Source organism: Aedes albopictus, chromosome 1 (genome assembly GCF_035046485.1).
Source record: "Aedes albopictus strain Foshan chromosome 1, AalbF5, whole genome shotgun sequence".
NCBI lineage: Eukaryota > Metazoa > Arthropoda > Insecta > Diptera > Culicidae > Aedes > Aedes albopictus.
The window spans coordinates 72990125-73007105 of record NC_085136.1 but is presented as its reverse complement, the minus strand read 5'-3'; the positions used below and the strand labels follow the sequence as shown (position 1 = coordinate 73007105).

The 16981-nt window shown below is 38.4% G+C and overlaps 1 protein-coding gene across 1 annotated transcript in view; it reads right to left on the bottom strand.

Annotated features, from left to right (window-relative positions):
• LOC109422128 (uncharacterized) overlaps nt 1-16981 on the bottom strand; it is a 432211-nt gene that overhangs the window by 337030 nt on the left and 78200 nt on the right. Inside the window, exon 3 of the mRNA XM_062844836.1 lies at nt 12044-12427. Within this exon, the coding sequence (XP_062700820.1) occupies nt 12044-12262 (219 nt within the window). The 5' untranslated portion in view covers nt 12263-12427. The remainder of the gene's footprint in view (nt 1-12043; nt 12428-16981) is intronic.

Genomic DNA, 16981 nt, shown 5'->3' with positions numbered 1-16981 from the left:
GGCAATAACACGACGGCGGACGACCCTACTCAGATCATCAGAAGATTCAGTCAGTGAGTCACTGAGTCAGTGAGTCAGCCGATACGGCGCGGCGGCGGCGGCGTCTACGGAATTTGGCCCGCATAAGCAAAGGGCTACCAGCAATGCAATGGAAGCCGATGCGATGTTGTTGGATGCATTTCATATGCGCACAAGTGCAATGTGCACTGTACAGGTACCACGCGATAGATGGTCTACCATCGTTTGTTCGTCCATTCGAATGATCGTCCGAGGAAATATGCGCCAGGAGGGAAACACGTTCCACCACCGCACCGCACCGATCGCAGGTACTTAGATTTAATGAGCCCTCGAAACTCTGCCGATCCGACACCGACGCTAAACACCAAAGCAAGCCACGATTTGTTACGTAATGTGGATGGACGATTTTGCGCGCAAGGTACCTTGTGTATTGTTGGTGCAAGGGTGCGTGAAAGAATGGAGGTAGAGACGTGTTCTAGTACTTCGTGGAGAATTTATGTCAATTAGATCACCATGCTTTTGTAGACCTTGTAAATTATCGATCTACGGTTTGAATTATGTCTTCTAGAGGGGGTATCGAGCTTCAGCGGGGATTAAATCTTGGGCTATTTTTCCAAACAAGAAACATCCGATATTCCTATCACAATTCACTGGCCAACTTTATTGGAGAATTTGTATGGGGCTAAATGGGGACTGTTTACGCACATAGAGCGAAGTCTAATAAAATCAACCCCGGTATCACTGGGTTCGCGCGGTGATAATCTCGCTACTGAAAACACTATCGATTCGCGGGTAGTAACACACTTTATTTTGGCGATTAAATACAAGCGGTGTTTATTCAATGCGTACGATCGCGGCGGAGGTTTATTTACAACTAACTCAACATCTGATCTACTGCCTCTGCTAGGTAGTTAGATTGCAATACACGATCGGGAGGCGATCGGTTCCAAAAAAGCCTATTGCATATTGCGTACGGGGCAAACGTTTGATTGTGTGCTGGAGTCTAACTGGACGTGAGTGACCACACACTAGGGTGGTTCTCGCAACATAAAATTCAATATTCTAAGTTTGGCGCAATCAGGGACTATGGGAAAAATCTACTTCAATGATCTAACAATATACATCACCTATATTCACATCATGGATTCCTTTAAGAATTCATCTTGGGAGTTCGCCAGACATTTCTGCGGGGATTTGTCCTGGAATATCTTTAGAGATTCATCCAGTGATTGTCTCTGTGCTTTTTCGAGGCATTTTTGCAGAGATCCTTTAAGGTATTTCTGCAGGCATTCCTTCACAGATTTCTCCATATATTCCTTCCAGAATTCCGCTAGAGATTACTCCAACAATTCCATCTGGAATTATTCGAAGTATTTCTGCAACAATGTTTTCCAGAAATTCTTTCAGGAGTTTTTACTAGAGTTTATTCAAAATATAATCCAGGAACTGCTTAAATTTTTTTACAAAAAATCCTTTAGGAGTCCTTCTCAGTATTCCTTAAATAATTCGTCCAGAAATTACCGCAAACATGGATTTCTTCACAGGAATTCTTCCAGATTCCCTAAGGAATTCCTATTGTGATTGCATCCGGGATTCTTCATGGGGTTTCTTCAGAAATTCTCCCTAGAACTCCTCCAGGGATTCACTCGGGAATTCCTTCTGTTCTTTCAGGAACAAAAACTATTCTTGGGATTCCTACAGAAATTCCTCCTCAAATTCTTTCAGAAACTCCTCCAGCAATTAATCCAAGACTTCCTCCAGGAACTGTTTAGAGATTCAATTTGGAATTTCTCTTGAGATTGCTTCCGAAATCGTTCCTGGGGTTTCCTTAGGAACTCTTCCAGGAATTGCTTCAGGAACTGCTTGAGGGATTTCTCCAAAAGTTCCTCTTCGTACTTTTTTTAAGATTCCTCCAGGATTTCCTCTGCTTTTTCAGCGATTTCTTCAGTACATCCTCCTCGAATTCCTCCAGAAACTCCTACTGGAATTCAGTCAGGAATTGATCCTTGGATTTCATCAGATATTCTTCCAGGGATTCCTCCAGAAATTTCTCAAGGAATTCCTCCAGGAATCCCTCCACGAATTTTTCCAGGATTCATCTGGGAAATCCTGCAGGGATTCCTCTAGAAGTTCCTACAGGGATACGTCAAGGAATTCCTTTAGGAATTCCCCTATAGCTTTCTCTAGGAGTTCCTCCAGAGATTCCTCCATAGAAATGCCTCAAGGGATTCCTCTAGAGAATCCTCCAGGAATTCTTTCAGAGATTCCTCCACGAAGGATCCTCTGAAATTCGCTAGCAACCCTGAAGTCCTTCCCTAGCTGCATGACACTTATAAAAATCCTCTGAGCCTTCCTAAAACCACCTGAAAGCCCTCTGAAACCCCTTGGACTTCCATCATATCTCCTGAAACTGCCCGGGAACTCCATAAAGCCATTCCCCTCCTCCCCTCCAAACACCTCTAGATCCACTGAAACTATCTAGAGCCTTTTAGCCTCTTAGAAACCCTTCTGATACTAACATATCCTGAAATAAAATGATAATATTTCAAACAGAGTTTTGAGTGTATATTTCATACATGTCTTTAAGCGGAAAACAGCCTGATAGTGTTGTTTTTAATCATTATTAATAATTATTAAAAGTTTATAAAGTATCAGGTTATGAGAAAGATTTCACTTCATTTCTTGGAATTTGTCATTGCATTGAGAAGATGCGACGTAAGACAGAACACAACAGTGATTATTCTTACTAAGTTAAAAAGAAGTAAAAATTACCTTTCTGAATCGACCATTGTCGGGCTATTTATTGCCCATCGACAGAACGATGTCCGAATGAGGCTATTTTATCTCCATTTCATTCTCGTAAAAACAACAACAAGTGCTGTGTTCAGTCTCGCAACACGTCCTTTCAGTACAGAAAGTTTCGTTAGGCATAGGTAAAATTCATCTAGTTGAACTGACCTCTAAAAGGTAGAGCTTATTTATGGTGGCTCCTTAGAGGAACTTCTATCAAAACAGCTAGAAATATAATTACTGACCACGTCTGGATGTATTCCGCGACAAGCTCCCACAAGAAATCAACACGATATTTCTGAAAAAAAAATTCCATCATACTGTTCAACAATTCATGATAAAGTTTCTTTGGAGGGTTAAGAAGGAATCCATTGTAGATTTGGTCAAGGAATATTAGATGAAAAGTGTATCAGAATTCCGCAAAAGCATGAAAATTTAGGAAAATTCCTGAAACGATTTCTGGATAAATCCATTCATCCATTCTAATGTGTGTTTTCCAGGAGGAGCTCATGACAGATCACTGGAGGAAAACTTTGAAAGGACTCGCTTGATAAAGAATAACGAGTGTGAAATCCCTTTCAAAGTTTTGACAGATTTTTTAGAAGAATTTCTGGCAAAATTTGTGGTGTATTGGAGAGCAAGATGACGGAAAATATTCGGGATGAATCCCTGGAGGAATTCAAAGAGCAATTTCAGGAGTGACTCGCAAGGAACCTCCCAGGGACTTTTTGGGGAAATTTTCCAGAGAAATACCCAGAGAAAATGGGCAATGCCCAAATAAATTTGCAGGAGAATACCTACTGTAATATCCAGATTAACATCCAACAATTTTTTTCGATGAATATCCTGAAAATATGTTGAAGCGATTTCCAGAGGAACTACCGAATGAATTCACAGGTGAGATTTCCAAAGGAGATTTGGTGGAAATTCTGGAGAAACTCCCAGAGATTTGAACGAGCGAGTTCTCGAAGGAATTTCTGAAGGAATTTCCAGGGGATTTTCCAGAGGAATTTCCGGAGGAATATCCTATGGGATTTCCGGAGGGATTTCCAGAGGAATTTCCGGAAGAATTTCCAGAGAAATTTCCGGAGAAATTTCCGGAGGAATTTTCAGAGGAATTTCCAGAGGAATTTCCGGAGGAATTTCCAGAGAAATTCCAGAGGAATTTCCGGAGGAATTTCCAGAGGAATTTCCGGAGGAATTTCCAGAGGAATTTCCGGAGGAATTTCCAGAGGAATTTCCGGAGGAACTTCCAGAGGAATTTCCGGAGGAACTTCCAGAGGAATTTCCGGAGGAACTTCCAGAGGAATTTCCGGAGGAACTTCCAGAGGAATTTCCGGAGGAACTTCCAGAGGAATTTCCGGAGGAACTTCCAGAGGAATTTCCGGAGGAACTTCCAGAGGAATTTCCGGAGGAACTTCCAGAGGAATTTCCGGAGGAACTTCCAGAGGAATTTCCGGAGGAACTTCCAGAAGAATTTCCGGAGGAACTTCCAGAAGAATTTCCGGAGGAACTTCCAGGGGAATTTCCGGAGGAACTTCCAGAGGAATTTCCGGAGGAATTTCTAGAGGAATTTCCGGACGAATTCCAGAGGAATTTCCGGAGAAATTTCCAGACGAATTTTCGGAGGAATTTTCAGAGGAACTTCTGGAGAAGTTTTCAGAGGAATTTCCAGACCAATTTGCGGAGAAATTTGAAGAGGATTTTCCTTAGAAAAATTACAGACGAAATTTCAAATAAATTACTGGAAGAACTCCTACAAGAATTTTTGGAAGAGTTTTTGGAAGAATTCCTGGATGAATTTTGGGAGGAATTTCCTGAGTATTATCAAACAAAAAAAAACCTGAAGCATTCATCAGCTGAATTATCGTTAGAGAAAGTCCCGTAGAGATTCCCGAAGAAATTTTTGAATCGGTCAAAAATGTCAAAGATTCGCTGGGAAAACAACAGGATAAATTTCTGAAAAAAAAATTCCACAGGAATTTCTGGAAACAGCGTAGTGAAATTTGAGAACATTTTTTTAGTTCTTCTGACAACACCTGACCGTGGCATTCTAAAAAAAATCGAAGTTATACTTTGAGCCATGCTTGGTAGAACTTTTCTTTCTTTCTGACAGGTCCTTCAGTGAAACTTCAGCTGAGATGGCACCCAAAGAGTAATATCATGAGATTTCAGAGGTGAAATTTATTTAGCTGAACTGCCCTAGAAAAAGTAGGAACCATTGATGGTGGCTCCCAAAGAGGAACTTCTTCCAAAGCTGCTCGATAAATGTCCGTTAAAAATTACTGACGATTCCTCGCAGCATTCCGCGACAAACTCCTTGAAGAAATTTATAGAGAAACAATCTGGAAATAAAATCTTGCAAATTGCTTAACATTTCTTAATCAACTTTCTTCAGAAGGGTCTGACGGAATTTCTGAAGGTTTTTTAGCGAATTTTGTTAAGAAATATTTATCAGAAATCCAGTACAGCTCTGGGGAAATTTCTGAATTAATATCCAAGAAAGTTAAGGCATAGTTCCGTCAGTAATTTCATGCATATGCATGCATATAAAATTTATCTATAAAATCATCTTAACATTCCTTCAAGTTATTCTTCTTGAATTTTGCCAGGAAGTTCACCGAAGCAAAAAAAAATCTCAGAACTCACCAAAATAATACCAGATTTTTACAGTGGCACATCAGAAGATGTAGCTCAGACAAAACAGTCTCTAGGGGTTCCACTGACAAGTTGTCAAGAATAGAAGTCTAAAATTACCACGCTTATCAGATCGGTTTTATGTTTTTTGAATTATTTTCCTAAAACGAAAATGCTCACAAATTTCATGAGAAAACTCCCGACGAGCTTATCAAGCGATTTTGAAAAGTGTTTACTAACATTTTCAACTAATATCGTCACAACTGTCTTCAGAAATCTCAAACTAATCTCTTTTTGGAATTTCTCTTGAAATTTCTTTATAAATTGTGCAAAAATCTCTGCAGAATTCTACCTAGGTAGGGTGTTGTACTATTTGAGCAGCTGTACCTATTTTGGGCACTTGCCGCTATAACTAAGTCAATTTCAAATGGATTGATTAGGATTTTTGGTATAGAGTAAGATACTGTACGTGCCTAAATCTATACCAAAATTCAAATCAATCCGTTTGAAATTGACTTAGATATAGCGGCAAGTGCCCAAAAAAATTATAAATGGTTTCTTAGGATCCAGGAGCAATTCCTTACAGGAACGTTTTAGACATTCCGTAAACAATCGTTTTGGAATTCTGCCGGAAATGCTTACACCAAGTTCCAAGGAGTTCTCAAAAGACTTTAGAGGTCGGTCAGAAAATAATTAGATTTATCTCCCATTACTACAATTGAAGTACACTGTGAGATATCTGAAAGATGGTGATGGTTGTCATAGTTTTTCGCCTTTTCAACAATTCCTGTTCCAACATCTTGACATGGTTACATAATAAAAATTTCTGAAAAATTATAATTATCTCTAGTAGCATTCTTAGTAGAGCTTTAAGAAATGTATTCAAAACAAAATTCTGGCATTATGAGAGAAGGTTTGCGAGTAGTTTTTTTTTATTTTGAGATAATTAACTGAAGAACTTGGAATTACTGGCAGATCCTTCATTGAAACTATAATAGAAACAGTTCAACGCATCTTCAGTAGTATCCATCTTAAAAATTTAAAGATAAAATTGAGTTATCTGAGCTTCCCTAGAAATAGAGTGTATTTATGGTGGCTCCAAGAGAGGAACTTCTATCAAATTTAGTAGTTTTGACAGAAGTTCCTCTCTGGGAGCCACCATAAATAGTCCCTCTATCATTCTTAGTAGAGCTTTAAGAAATGTATTCAAAAAAATCTTGACATTATGGGAGAAGATTTGCGAGTTTTTTTTCTAATTTCGAGATAATTAACTGAAAAACTTAGAATTACTGGCAGACCGTTCATTGAAACTATAATAGAAACAGCTCAATGCAGTACCCAATAAATAATATCCTGAGAATTTAAAGATTAAATTTATGTATCTGAACTTCACTAGAGAAAGAGTGTATTTATGGTGGCTCCCAGAGAGGAACTTCTATCAAATTTAGTAGTTTTGACAGAAGTTCCTCTCTGGGAGCCACCAAAAACAGTCCCTCTTTATTCCAGGGAAGTTCTGATAAATATCCGCTCAAATTACTGTCAATACTGGTAGCATTCCACGACTATCTCCTATGTGTAATGTATAGGAAACTTCTTGCCAGCTACTTAACAATTCTTGGCGAAGTATCTTCAGAAGGTTCCGACGTATCTATATTAGACTTGGTTGAGAAATCTGTATCAAAATTCCAGAAAATCTCCAGAATTCTCAAAAAAAATCCAGATGTATATTCAAAGAATTTTGCCATTGGATTTTTATGTAATTCCTGCAGAAACTCATGATAGTTTGGTTTAAGTAACCCAAAATCACCAAAGAAAAACTTATGGTGAAGATATAACAAAGCCAGATCTCGAATTTTCAAGAGCACAAATCTGAAGAACCAAATGATGGTTTGCGCTGAAAAGTTAATCGATTGATCACCAGTAGAGGTAGGGTAAAAACACTAGCCTTCGCCCCTCCCCCCAAATTCTGCTCTAATTTACGCCACTTCATACATAAAAAATGGAATTTGTATGGAGGGGGCGAAGTCAAGTCAAATGGTTCATCAGGTTTGAACTTGTGAAAATTCGAAATATAGCTTCGTTATACCTGCACCTCGAAGGAAGTCTCTAGCGAGACATATGAAAAAATCCAGACATAAAATTTTGACGTTATCGTATTAGATATTACCTGTGAAATTCATTCCGAAGTTTTTGCCAGATGTTTTATAAGAATTTCTAGCTCGAATCGTGGTACAGTGTGTGAGAAGCTTTTCGAGAACAAGTCCACGAAAGATTTTCAGAACGAATTCCTGGCGGAATTCAAGGAGCCGTTCCAGAAGGAAAATTCAAAGAACTCAAAAAAATGCACAAAGAAATTCGCATAGGAATTTCATTGAATATTATGACAACAACTTGGATGGATTCCTGGAGAAATTTTCAGATAAAATCCCGGAATTTTTTTCCGGAACAAATTCGTGAAGCAAATGCACAATTTTTCAGGCAAATTCCAAGAACTTATCGCAAAAAAAAATCACATAAAAGAATTCATGCCAAATCATGGAAAAGCGTGTGATGAATTAGTCGTAGTTCAAATTCCCAAAAAAAAATGAAGAAAATCGTAGAGAAGTTTCCGGAGGAATTCCATGGAAATCCATGAAAATTCTGGAAAAATTTCAGAAATTATTTCCGGTGAAACTCTCACATCAATAGATTAATTGGAGAGATAAAATGTCAGAAATTTCTTCCGGAATAATTTCCAGAATTGTCCAAATTGGTTTCGAGAGATATTGCCATAACAATTTCTAAAGGAGTTGCCAGGGGAGCTTCCGCAATGATGCCCTGAAGAATTTTTGAAGGAATTCCCGGAGGAATTCCTAAATGAATTCGCAAACTAAATCTGGAAGATGTCAACGGAATTTTCAGTAAAAATCTCAGCCAGAGTATAAAAAAAAACAAAGACTTTGGCTAGCCCGTGAAGAAACTTTTGATGGAATAATGCTTATTAAGTTTCAGGTAAAATTCCAAGCTTCCGTAAACATTTTAGTGTACGAATATTGGAAGATAGAAATGTAGGAAGGAAAAAGTGGGAAGGTAGCAAAATAAGAAGATTTATAGAAGAGGATAGGAAGAAACGGAAGAAGATAAAGTGATAGGAAGATAGGCAACAAGGAAAACTGGAAGAAAGGAAGATAAGAAGATCAAAATATAGGAAAATAGGAAAACAGAAAATAGGATGATACACCTAAATGTGATAAAACAAGAAAACCGAAAAAAGTAAGAAGAAAAAAATTAAGGAAATAGCGAGGACAAAAAATTTAAAGAGCAAGGAACCCAAGTAACATTTTGATGGCCAATTAGTCTTTTAGAGGTTTTGAGAACCGTCATAAAACCGAGTACTTTTGATTCTAGTTTTATGACGGATTAAAGAACTTTTTCTAATTTATTTAACTAAAAAATGTTACTTGGGATCCGAAGCTAGGAAGATTAGAAGATGAGTATACATATTGGAAAGGAAGCTAGGGCTCTACCCCGTTAGGCATAATGCCTTTATGCAAGCGGCATTATACCAAATGGCTCTAGACCAGCCGCAAATAAGACCAACATATCAAAGCACCATGGTTCCGAAACTAAAACAGCCAGTCAAGTAAATGTGTGTTGAATAAAAGAAAAAAGCTGCAAAAAGCTCACTGTTTCGTGATTCACAGAAGAATGCATACTTGCCTCGCTTGATCGTCAATGAACGAGTGCGAGCCTCTTTTGGACACGAGTAGTTTTGGATGCGTCTACCTCTGCTACGCTGTAATGTTCACTAATTTTCATCCCTGCCACTGACCGTAGCAAGCATTGTGATTGAATTTCTAGAAAATATCTACGTTATACTTAGAGCCATTCTTGGTAGAACTTTTGTAAAAATATTCAAGAAATCACCAAAAATGCATAAGATGTTGCATATGGAAAAAGCTATGTCAGCAATTTCGGGAAATTTCAATTAGAATGACCAAAGAGCTCTCTGAAAGATTCTTTAGTGAAACTTCGACTGAGATGGCTCAACACATCTTTTCTATATATAAAAATAAGTTTGAATTCGCTTTGAGATGCTAACACTCACGAACGGATGAACCGATCAGCAATGTTTTTGCACATTTTGATCCGACTTCAGAGTGGCTGTGTTTATGTGTTAAAAAATTCACGAAAATCGACTAATATCCTGAGAATTCAACGGTGAACTTTGTTTAACCCCTTCGGGACGACTTTTTTCGCTAACCTCGCCGCCGTAAAACGCGTCAGCGAGGTGCCAATGACCCAACCGTCCTGAAAGGGTTAACTGAACTGTACTAGAAAAAGTAGGAGCCATTGATCAATGGTGGCTCCCAGAGAGGAACTTCTTCCAAAGCTGCTCAATAAATGTCCGTTAAAATTACTGGTAATTCCTCACCGAATTCCGCTAGAAAACTCCTAGAAGAAATTTATTTTAATAACTTCTGAAAAAAATCATGTAAATTGTTTAACAATTCTTGATGAACTTTCTTCAGAAAGTTCTAACGAAATTTTTGAAGGATTTTGATTTTGTAACGAATTGGTTGAGAAATATTGATCAGAACTCCAGAAAAGTTCTGGGGAAAGTTCTGAATAAATTTCTAAAGCAATCGAAGCTTAGTTCCGTCAGTAATTTCACGCATATGTTGTCGCAAACGATTTATTTTCTAACAATTATTAACCCTTTAATACCCACATTTTTGATTTTGATCTAAATATCATTTTTCGTCATCTAAAATCGATTTAAACATGTTTTGGAAGATGATTCTTTTTAATTCTCGATTTCGTGAATTTCAGTTTTTGATTTTTCTAATTTTTATTTTTGAACATCCCCACACTTTTATATTTTTCCTGGAAGCCTATTTGGGGTACGGATTTTTTGAGATGAAAACATTTTGAGATTTAATGATTATTGTTGAAATATTTTTATTTTAATTTTTTTCATGGAAAATTTTATTTTCCGTGTAATTTTAAGGAAAATAATTTTAGAGTGTATTCGATTCCCTTAAACTATTAAACTAGGGCAGAATGAATTGGGAAAATTTAAAATATGTTAATTGTAGTGATTAAATACAAAATAAACAATGACTTCTAAAAGGTGACTTAAACATCAATTTTTGAATGATTTTTAAAAAATGTAAATACGCTTTAAAATACACCAAAAACCATTTTGAGATATACAAAACAGTCCTAAATATCAGCCAAAAATATAAAATTTTTGATTCTCCACGAAACAAAAATTACAAAAATGCTGAAACTATACCCCGTCTAAAGGCGGGATTGGGTATTAGAGGGTTAACAAGTTCGGGCTCCGTCCGAAATTGTTATTGCATTTCAAATCCTCCGCCATTTTTGCAAATTCTTCTACTACTAGAAACTCCGTGGCTGTTGGAAAGATTTATTAACAAAACAGTTTCTAGAAATTCCACTGAAAAGTTGTCAAGTAAACAAGCCGAAAATTCTCACAATTTTATGTTTTTCGATTTTTTTTAATAAAAATTTTCACGAGTTTCATAAGAAAACTCTCGAGGAGTGGTATCACGGAGCTTTACAAGTGGTAACTAAAATTTTCAACTAATTTCGAAACAAACACCTTCAGAAATTTCAAAATAACCTTTTATTACAATTTTATTTGAAACTCCTCCGTAAATTTTGCATAAATCTCTGCAGAATTCCAACTAGTACTTTTAGGGGTCTCCAGTTAGCCTAGTGGTTAAGGCTATGGATTGCCAATCCGGAGACGGTGGGTTCAATTCCCGTTCCGGTCGGAAAATCTTTCTCGATTTCCTGGGCATAGTGTATGATTGTACTTGCCTTACAATATACAAATTCATGCAATGGCAGGCAAAGAAAGCCCTTCAATTAATAAAACTGTGGAAGTGCTCAAAGAACACTAAGTTGAAAAGAGGCAGACCAAGTTCTAGTGAGAACGTAGCCATAAGGAAGGAAGGAAGGAAGAAGACTTTTCTGAGAGTACCGTTGGTATCGTCAAACACTCTTTTCGAAGAAGCCTCTTTGAATCCAAACAGATTCCAAAATTTAATCGCAATTTTTAGATCTGGCATCCTCGTATCATCAAGACCCATTAGTTATTTTGTCGCAAATGAAGAAACCTAAGAACCCAAATCACCTCATAATGTATTTGCGACAAACGATGGTTTCAAGTGTTAGTCTTGTGGGTGGGTCCAAGGTCTAGGCTAGAATGAAGGTAGAGCTGCACTGTAATTCTGGTACTGCACTGTGTGTCGTTCCATTTAAAGCACATCTTCTATCAACCTTGCAAACAATACTTCTGTGATTTATAAATGACTCATTCGGTATCGCTGAAATTCCTGACTGTTCTGTTCCATTAGTAAACAATCAACAATGGAACAATCGTGACGCAATTAACCTGCAAAACGAAAGTGAAACCACCTCCATCGACGACAATCGCACACGAACTGGACTAGACGCTAAATATGTAGAACAAACATGACGACGACAACGAACGGCGTAGCAGCAATCGACATCGGTCCCAATCTAAAAACCAAACCAAAACAAACACTGAAACCCGCGCGCAATGCGGGTGAAGATCGTGACTTACCAAATTCTGGTTGACGCCCTCCAGTGAGAGTCCTTCAAACTTGGCTTCGGCCACGATGGTCCTCGGCGACGAACCCCCAGCGGAGATGGGCGACGCCGCCATAGCCGTCGCATGGCCATCTATGGTGGTCGAAGCGCCCCGTTTGGCCCTTCGTTGGGTTCCAGGTGTGGCCGAGGTGGCGATGGCGATGGTTGTGGGTCGCTGCGCTAGATCGCTCATGACTGCTTGCTAATAACAGCGAATAAATATATGTCCACGAGCCTGTGGGGCTAACGAACTGCTCCGAAAAGGTGCGTCCCCTATGTCTCTCCAGCAGGTAGGTTTGTATTGTGTTTGGGCTTGGACTCTCGTCGTGGTGATCAGAATGGAACCATGTGTGGTAATCTGAAAATAGAAGCAATCGGAAAATAAACGAAATGTCAATCAAAGCCATTTTCGAGGCATCGGGGCAGCGGCGTGAGTCAAATCTGTAAACAGAAATTTGCGCAACGCACGCGGCTTGGCGCCAAGTGGCATCCCTTCCCAAGTGTCGTTGAGGCAGTGGTGCCAGATTAGCTTTTTTTTGTTTTCTTCGATTTTGATCCACTGATTCACTATTGTATATCGGCCGTTCGTTCGTTGCAAACCCGCTCGTTGTAACGCTTTTAGGTTGCAAATTTGACATGTTTTTGCAATTAAAAAGCAATCAAGTGTCAAATTTGTGCTGTCAGTCATGCTGTGAGTGCATTTCGATGCACTTTAGCGTCAAATTGACGTTGAAATTAGCGTAAACATTTGGCAACGAGCGAACGGTCGCTGTACATATAAAACGTTTTGAATCATGGCTGTTTATTAAAATCTGCATTGACGTAGCTAGGGGGGGTTCCAGGGGTGCCTGGCACCCCCTAGAACAAATTTGGCACCCCCTAGAGTTTTTCCTTGACAGTCACCTAAAATTTAAAACGTCACATAATAATTCCAATATTTATTAATGGCACATTTGAACAAAATTTAAGCACACCCGATATTATTTTTATAACTATTGCACGTTTTGGCGTTTTGGATATTAGTAAGAACAATCAACAGACTTCTCCATAGATTCCTCCAGAAACACTTGTACAGGGTGCGGCAGGAAAAAATGCGAAAAGTTCAAGGCGCTATTACACACTGAATATAGGATATATATGACTATTTTTTAATGACAGTGTATTAGTCAACGTCTATATTCTAGCACTACAAAATAAAAATTAACATATTTAATTTTTAACATGTCATAATGTAAGCCTAAAAAGTTGGTACCAAAATACTGCGCGCCCAATGGTCATTAGACAAAATGGCTATAATAGTAAAAAAAAATAGCTTCAATTCCATGAAAAACCAGGCCATATTAGTCCAGAGCCATGTAGTTTCACATACCAGATGAAATAAATACATATATATGATAATAATGTAGAGATAATTAAAAGTTTTGTTTTATCAGGTATGAAATTTAGCGACCTGTGTGCTTTTCAGTGGTTTGAAAATGTTGATGGTCTTCAGCTTCAGGTGCCGTCTTGCAAAGATTTGTGCCCAAGAAGTAATTTTTTTAAAATAACTTTTCAGAAAATTAGCCTGCTAGAGATCATGGAACGTTGAAACATAGATTAGTTAACGTCAAATGGAAGAAAATGAGGTTTGAAGTTGGAAAACACTTTCGCATTTTTTCCTGCCGCATACTGTATCTATTCATACAATGATTTCTCTAGACTTCCTTTATGGATTCCTCCCGATATTTCTTCAATAATCTTCCCTTAGGATACTCCAGGCAATCCTGATGGGGTTGTACATGCTAGAAATTACTGCAGAGATTGATCCAGCAAATTCTGCTAGGGTTTCTTTGGAAATTCTTACTATGATTCTTCTCGGAATTCTTCCAGGGGTTCCTCTACAAATTTTTACTGGGATTTCTTCAAGAATTTCTGGTGGAATTATTCAAGCAATCTTCCTGGGATCCTTTCAGAAGTTCCTCCGGTGATTCTTCCAGGAATTCTCTCAGAGATTTCATTCAGAGGTTCTTCCAGAAATTTCTCATGAAATTCCTCCAGGCGCTTATAATGGCCTTCCTCCGGGAATTGTGGCTAGCATTCCTCAAGCAGCAGGATTCCTCCAGCAATATCTCTTCTCTTCTAAAAATTCTCACTGTGGTACCTTCTGGAATTCTACTAGAAAAGTTCTTCCGGAAATTCTTCCGGAAGATCTCCCTGAGTTTTTTTCATAAAATCCCTTCATTGATTCTTCCATACATTTCTTCAAGGATATATCCAGGACTTTCTAGAGGTTCTTCCAGAAATTCCACAGGGGATTTCCCCAAGAATTTCTATTGACATTCCTCCATGAATTTCAGCTGAAATTCTTCAAGCAATTCCCATTAGGACTCCTTCAGAAATACTTCTAGGGATTTCTCCTGGCATACTGACTTGCTGCAATACTTTCGGGAAACCTTCCTGAGATTCCTCCAGAAATTCTTCCTGCGATTTCATCAGGGATTCCTCCAGTATAATTCTACCGATTTTTAGGAGAACTGTAGGCATTCCTCCAGGCATTTGTTAGAGGAACTTCTCTTAAGATACCCATGGCATGGCTGATTCTTGGATTTCTCTAGAAATTACTTCTATGATAGCTCCCGGAATTCTAAGAATTTCTCCAGATATTCCAGCTAGGACTGCTCAAGCAATTCATGCGGCTCTTCCAGATATTCTTCCTCCAGAAATTATAACTGTGATACTTCCGAAATCATGCTACGGATTCTCCTAGAGCTTTGTCCTGGCTTTTTTGCTGAGACCTTTCCAGGCAATCTTCCTGGAATTCTTGCAGAAATTTCTTTGGTTGCTCCACCAGGAATTTCTCCAGAGATTTTATCCAAAGATTTCTCCAGAAAATGCTCATGGAATTCCTGCCGAAACTCTTTTTGGCCTTCTTCCAAGAATACCTCAAACAACTCCTCCTGAGATTCTGCCATCAATTCCTTCAGAAATTCTTCGTAGTAATTCATATACGAATTTATCCTAGCATTATGGCTGGGATTCTTCCTGAGATTCTTTCAGAAAATCCTCCTGCGATTCTTTCAGAGCATTCTCTATAGATTCTTCCAGAAAACCTCTACCGGTTCTTGCAGGGACTTCTCTAGGTATTCCAAGGATTTCTTCTTTGGATTCCCTCTGGCATACCTGATGGGGTTTCTCTAGAAATTCCTGTACAGTTTTCTCCAGCAATTCCTTTTAGGATTTCAACTGAGGTTTCTACAGTGATACATCCCAGAATCCTTCTAAGAATACCTCATGAGATTTTTTCTGCGATTTCTTCAGAAACTCTATGGTTATTTCTCCAGGATTTTTTATCCAACATATTTTGTCCATGGATTCTCTCATATATTTCCCATGGGATTCCTCCAGGAATTTCAGCTGGATTTCTCAAGCTATTCCTGCTGTGGTTCTTCCAGCAATTCCCTCCTCCAGTCATTCTTACCACAATACCTCCCAGAATTCTTCTACGGATTCTTCTAAGAATTTCTCCAGAGATTCCTTCAAAAACTTGCTGGGATTATTCAAGACAATCTTCTTAGGAGTCTTGCAGAAGTACCTTCGGTGTGTCCTCCTTGAAACCCTAAAAAAATCTGGTATTTCTCCAAATACTTCTTGTTGGACTTCTCCAAGAGCTCCTCTTGACTTTCATCCAGGAACTCCTCCTAGGATTCCATAAGCGATTCCTGCTGCTTCTAATGTTTCAGGAATGCCTCCTAGGTCTCCTCCAGAAATTCTTACTGTGATACCTGCAGGAATCCCTTTAGAGATTTCTTCTGAAATTCTGGCCGGGATTCTTCTAGTTCATTCGGTTTCATTCCAGTTTTCCTAGGATACTTCTGATTCTTCCAGGGATTTCTCTAAAGCCGCGGTCACCAAAGTGCGGCCCGCGGGCCGCACGTGATGTCCAGTTCCATATGTTACCGTAGAATTCCTTGTAATGTTTTTTATTGAAGTTGTTCTTCTCCCGACATATTCAAGAATAACGTGTTGAATGATTCACAAATCGATCCAGGTGTTGCAATACGAGTAGTTGAAAAACTAGGCCTGAGGATCACTGCTCTAAAGACCCATCCAGGAATTCATGGATTACTCTAGAAATTAATCATGGTATTACACCTGGAACTTCTCTAGGCCTTCTTCAAGGAATTCTAGCTGAAGGAATCCCGAATTTCGGGAATAGTTGGAATTTCCAGAGAAATCCTAGGGGTTTACTAGAGAAATCTCTAGTGAAATCCAATAGGAACATACAGGGAAAACTTGTAATTAATTAGAAGGCACAGAATGTTGCTAATTGACAAAATGAGAGATGAATGTGTGGGATTCAAGAACACACGGCTCCGTATTTGCTACACCGCAGTATAGCCATTTCTTTGAGGGTTTTTTCGACATGATGATGATTAACCTGGGCTTGTTAGGGGAATATCTGTAAATAAAAAGAAAATCGCGTTAAGTACTGTTCCTTAGAATTCCACTAAGAATTTGCATCCTTCGACAGATACGTATTTCGACCTCAACTGTAAGGTAGTCTTCAGTGTCTTGTACTTGACTCGACTCAAGTACAAGCACAAGACACTGAAGACGACCTTATAGTTGAGGTCGAAATACGTATCTGTCAAAGGATGCAAATTCTTAGTGGAATTCAAAGGAACAGTACTTAACGCGATTTTCTTTTTATTTATTTTTCGGCATGTTTTTTTTTTTTTTGAAAATTTTTACAGTAGTTTCAATGGAATTCCAAATAAATATATGCAATCAACAATTTCTTTAGATTTTTTTTCTATATTTCAACGCCAATTCCTCCGTAATTATCTTAGCAATTTCTTTTTCAGTTATTTTGCAAATTTCTCAGGCAATTTAATCGTGCTTACATTTGTTATTCTTTATAATTTAAATGTAT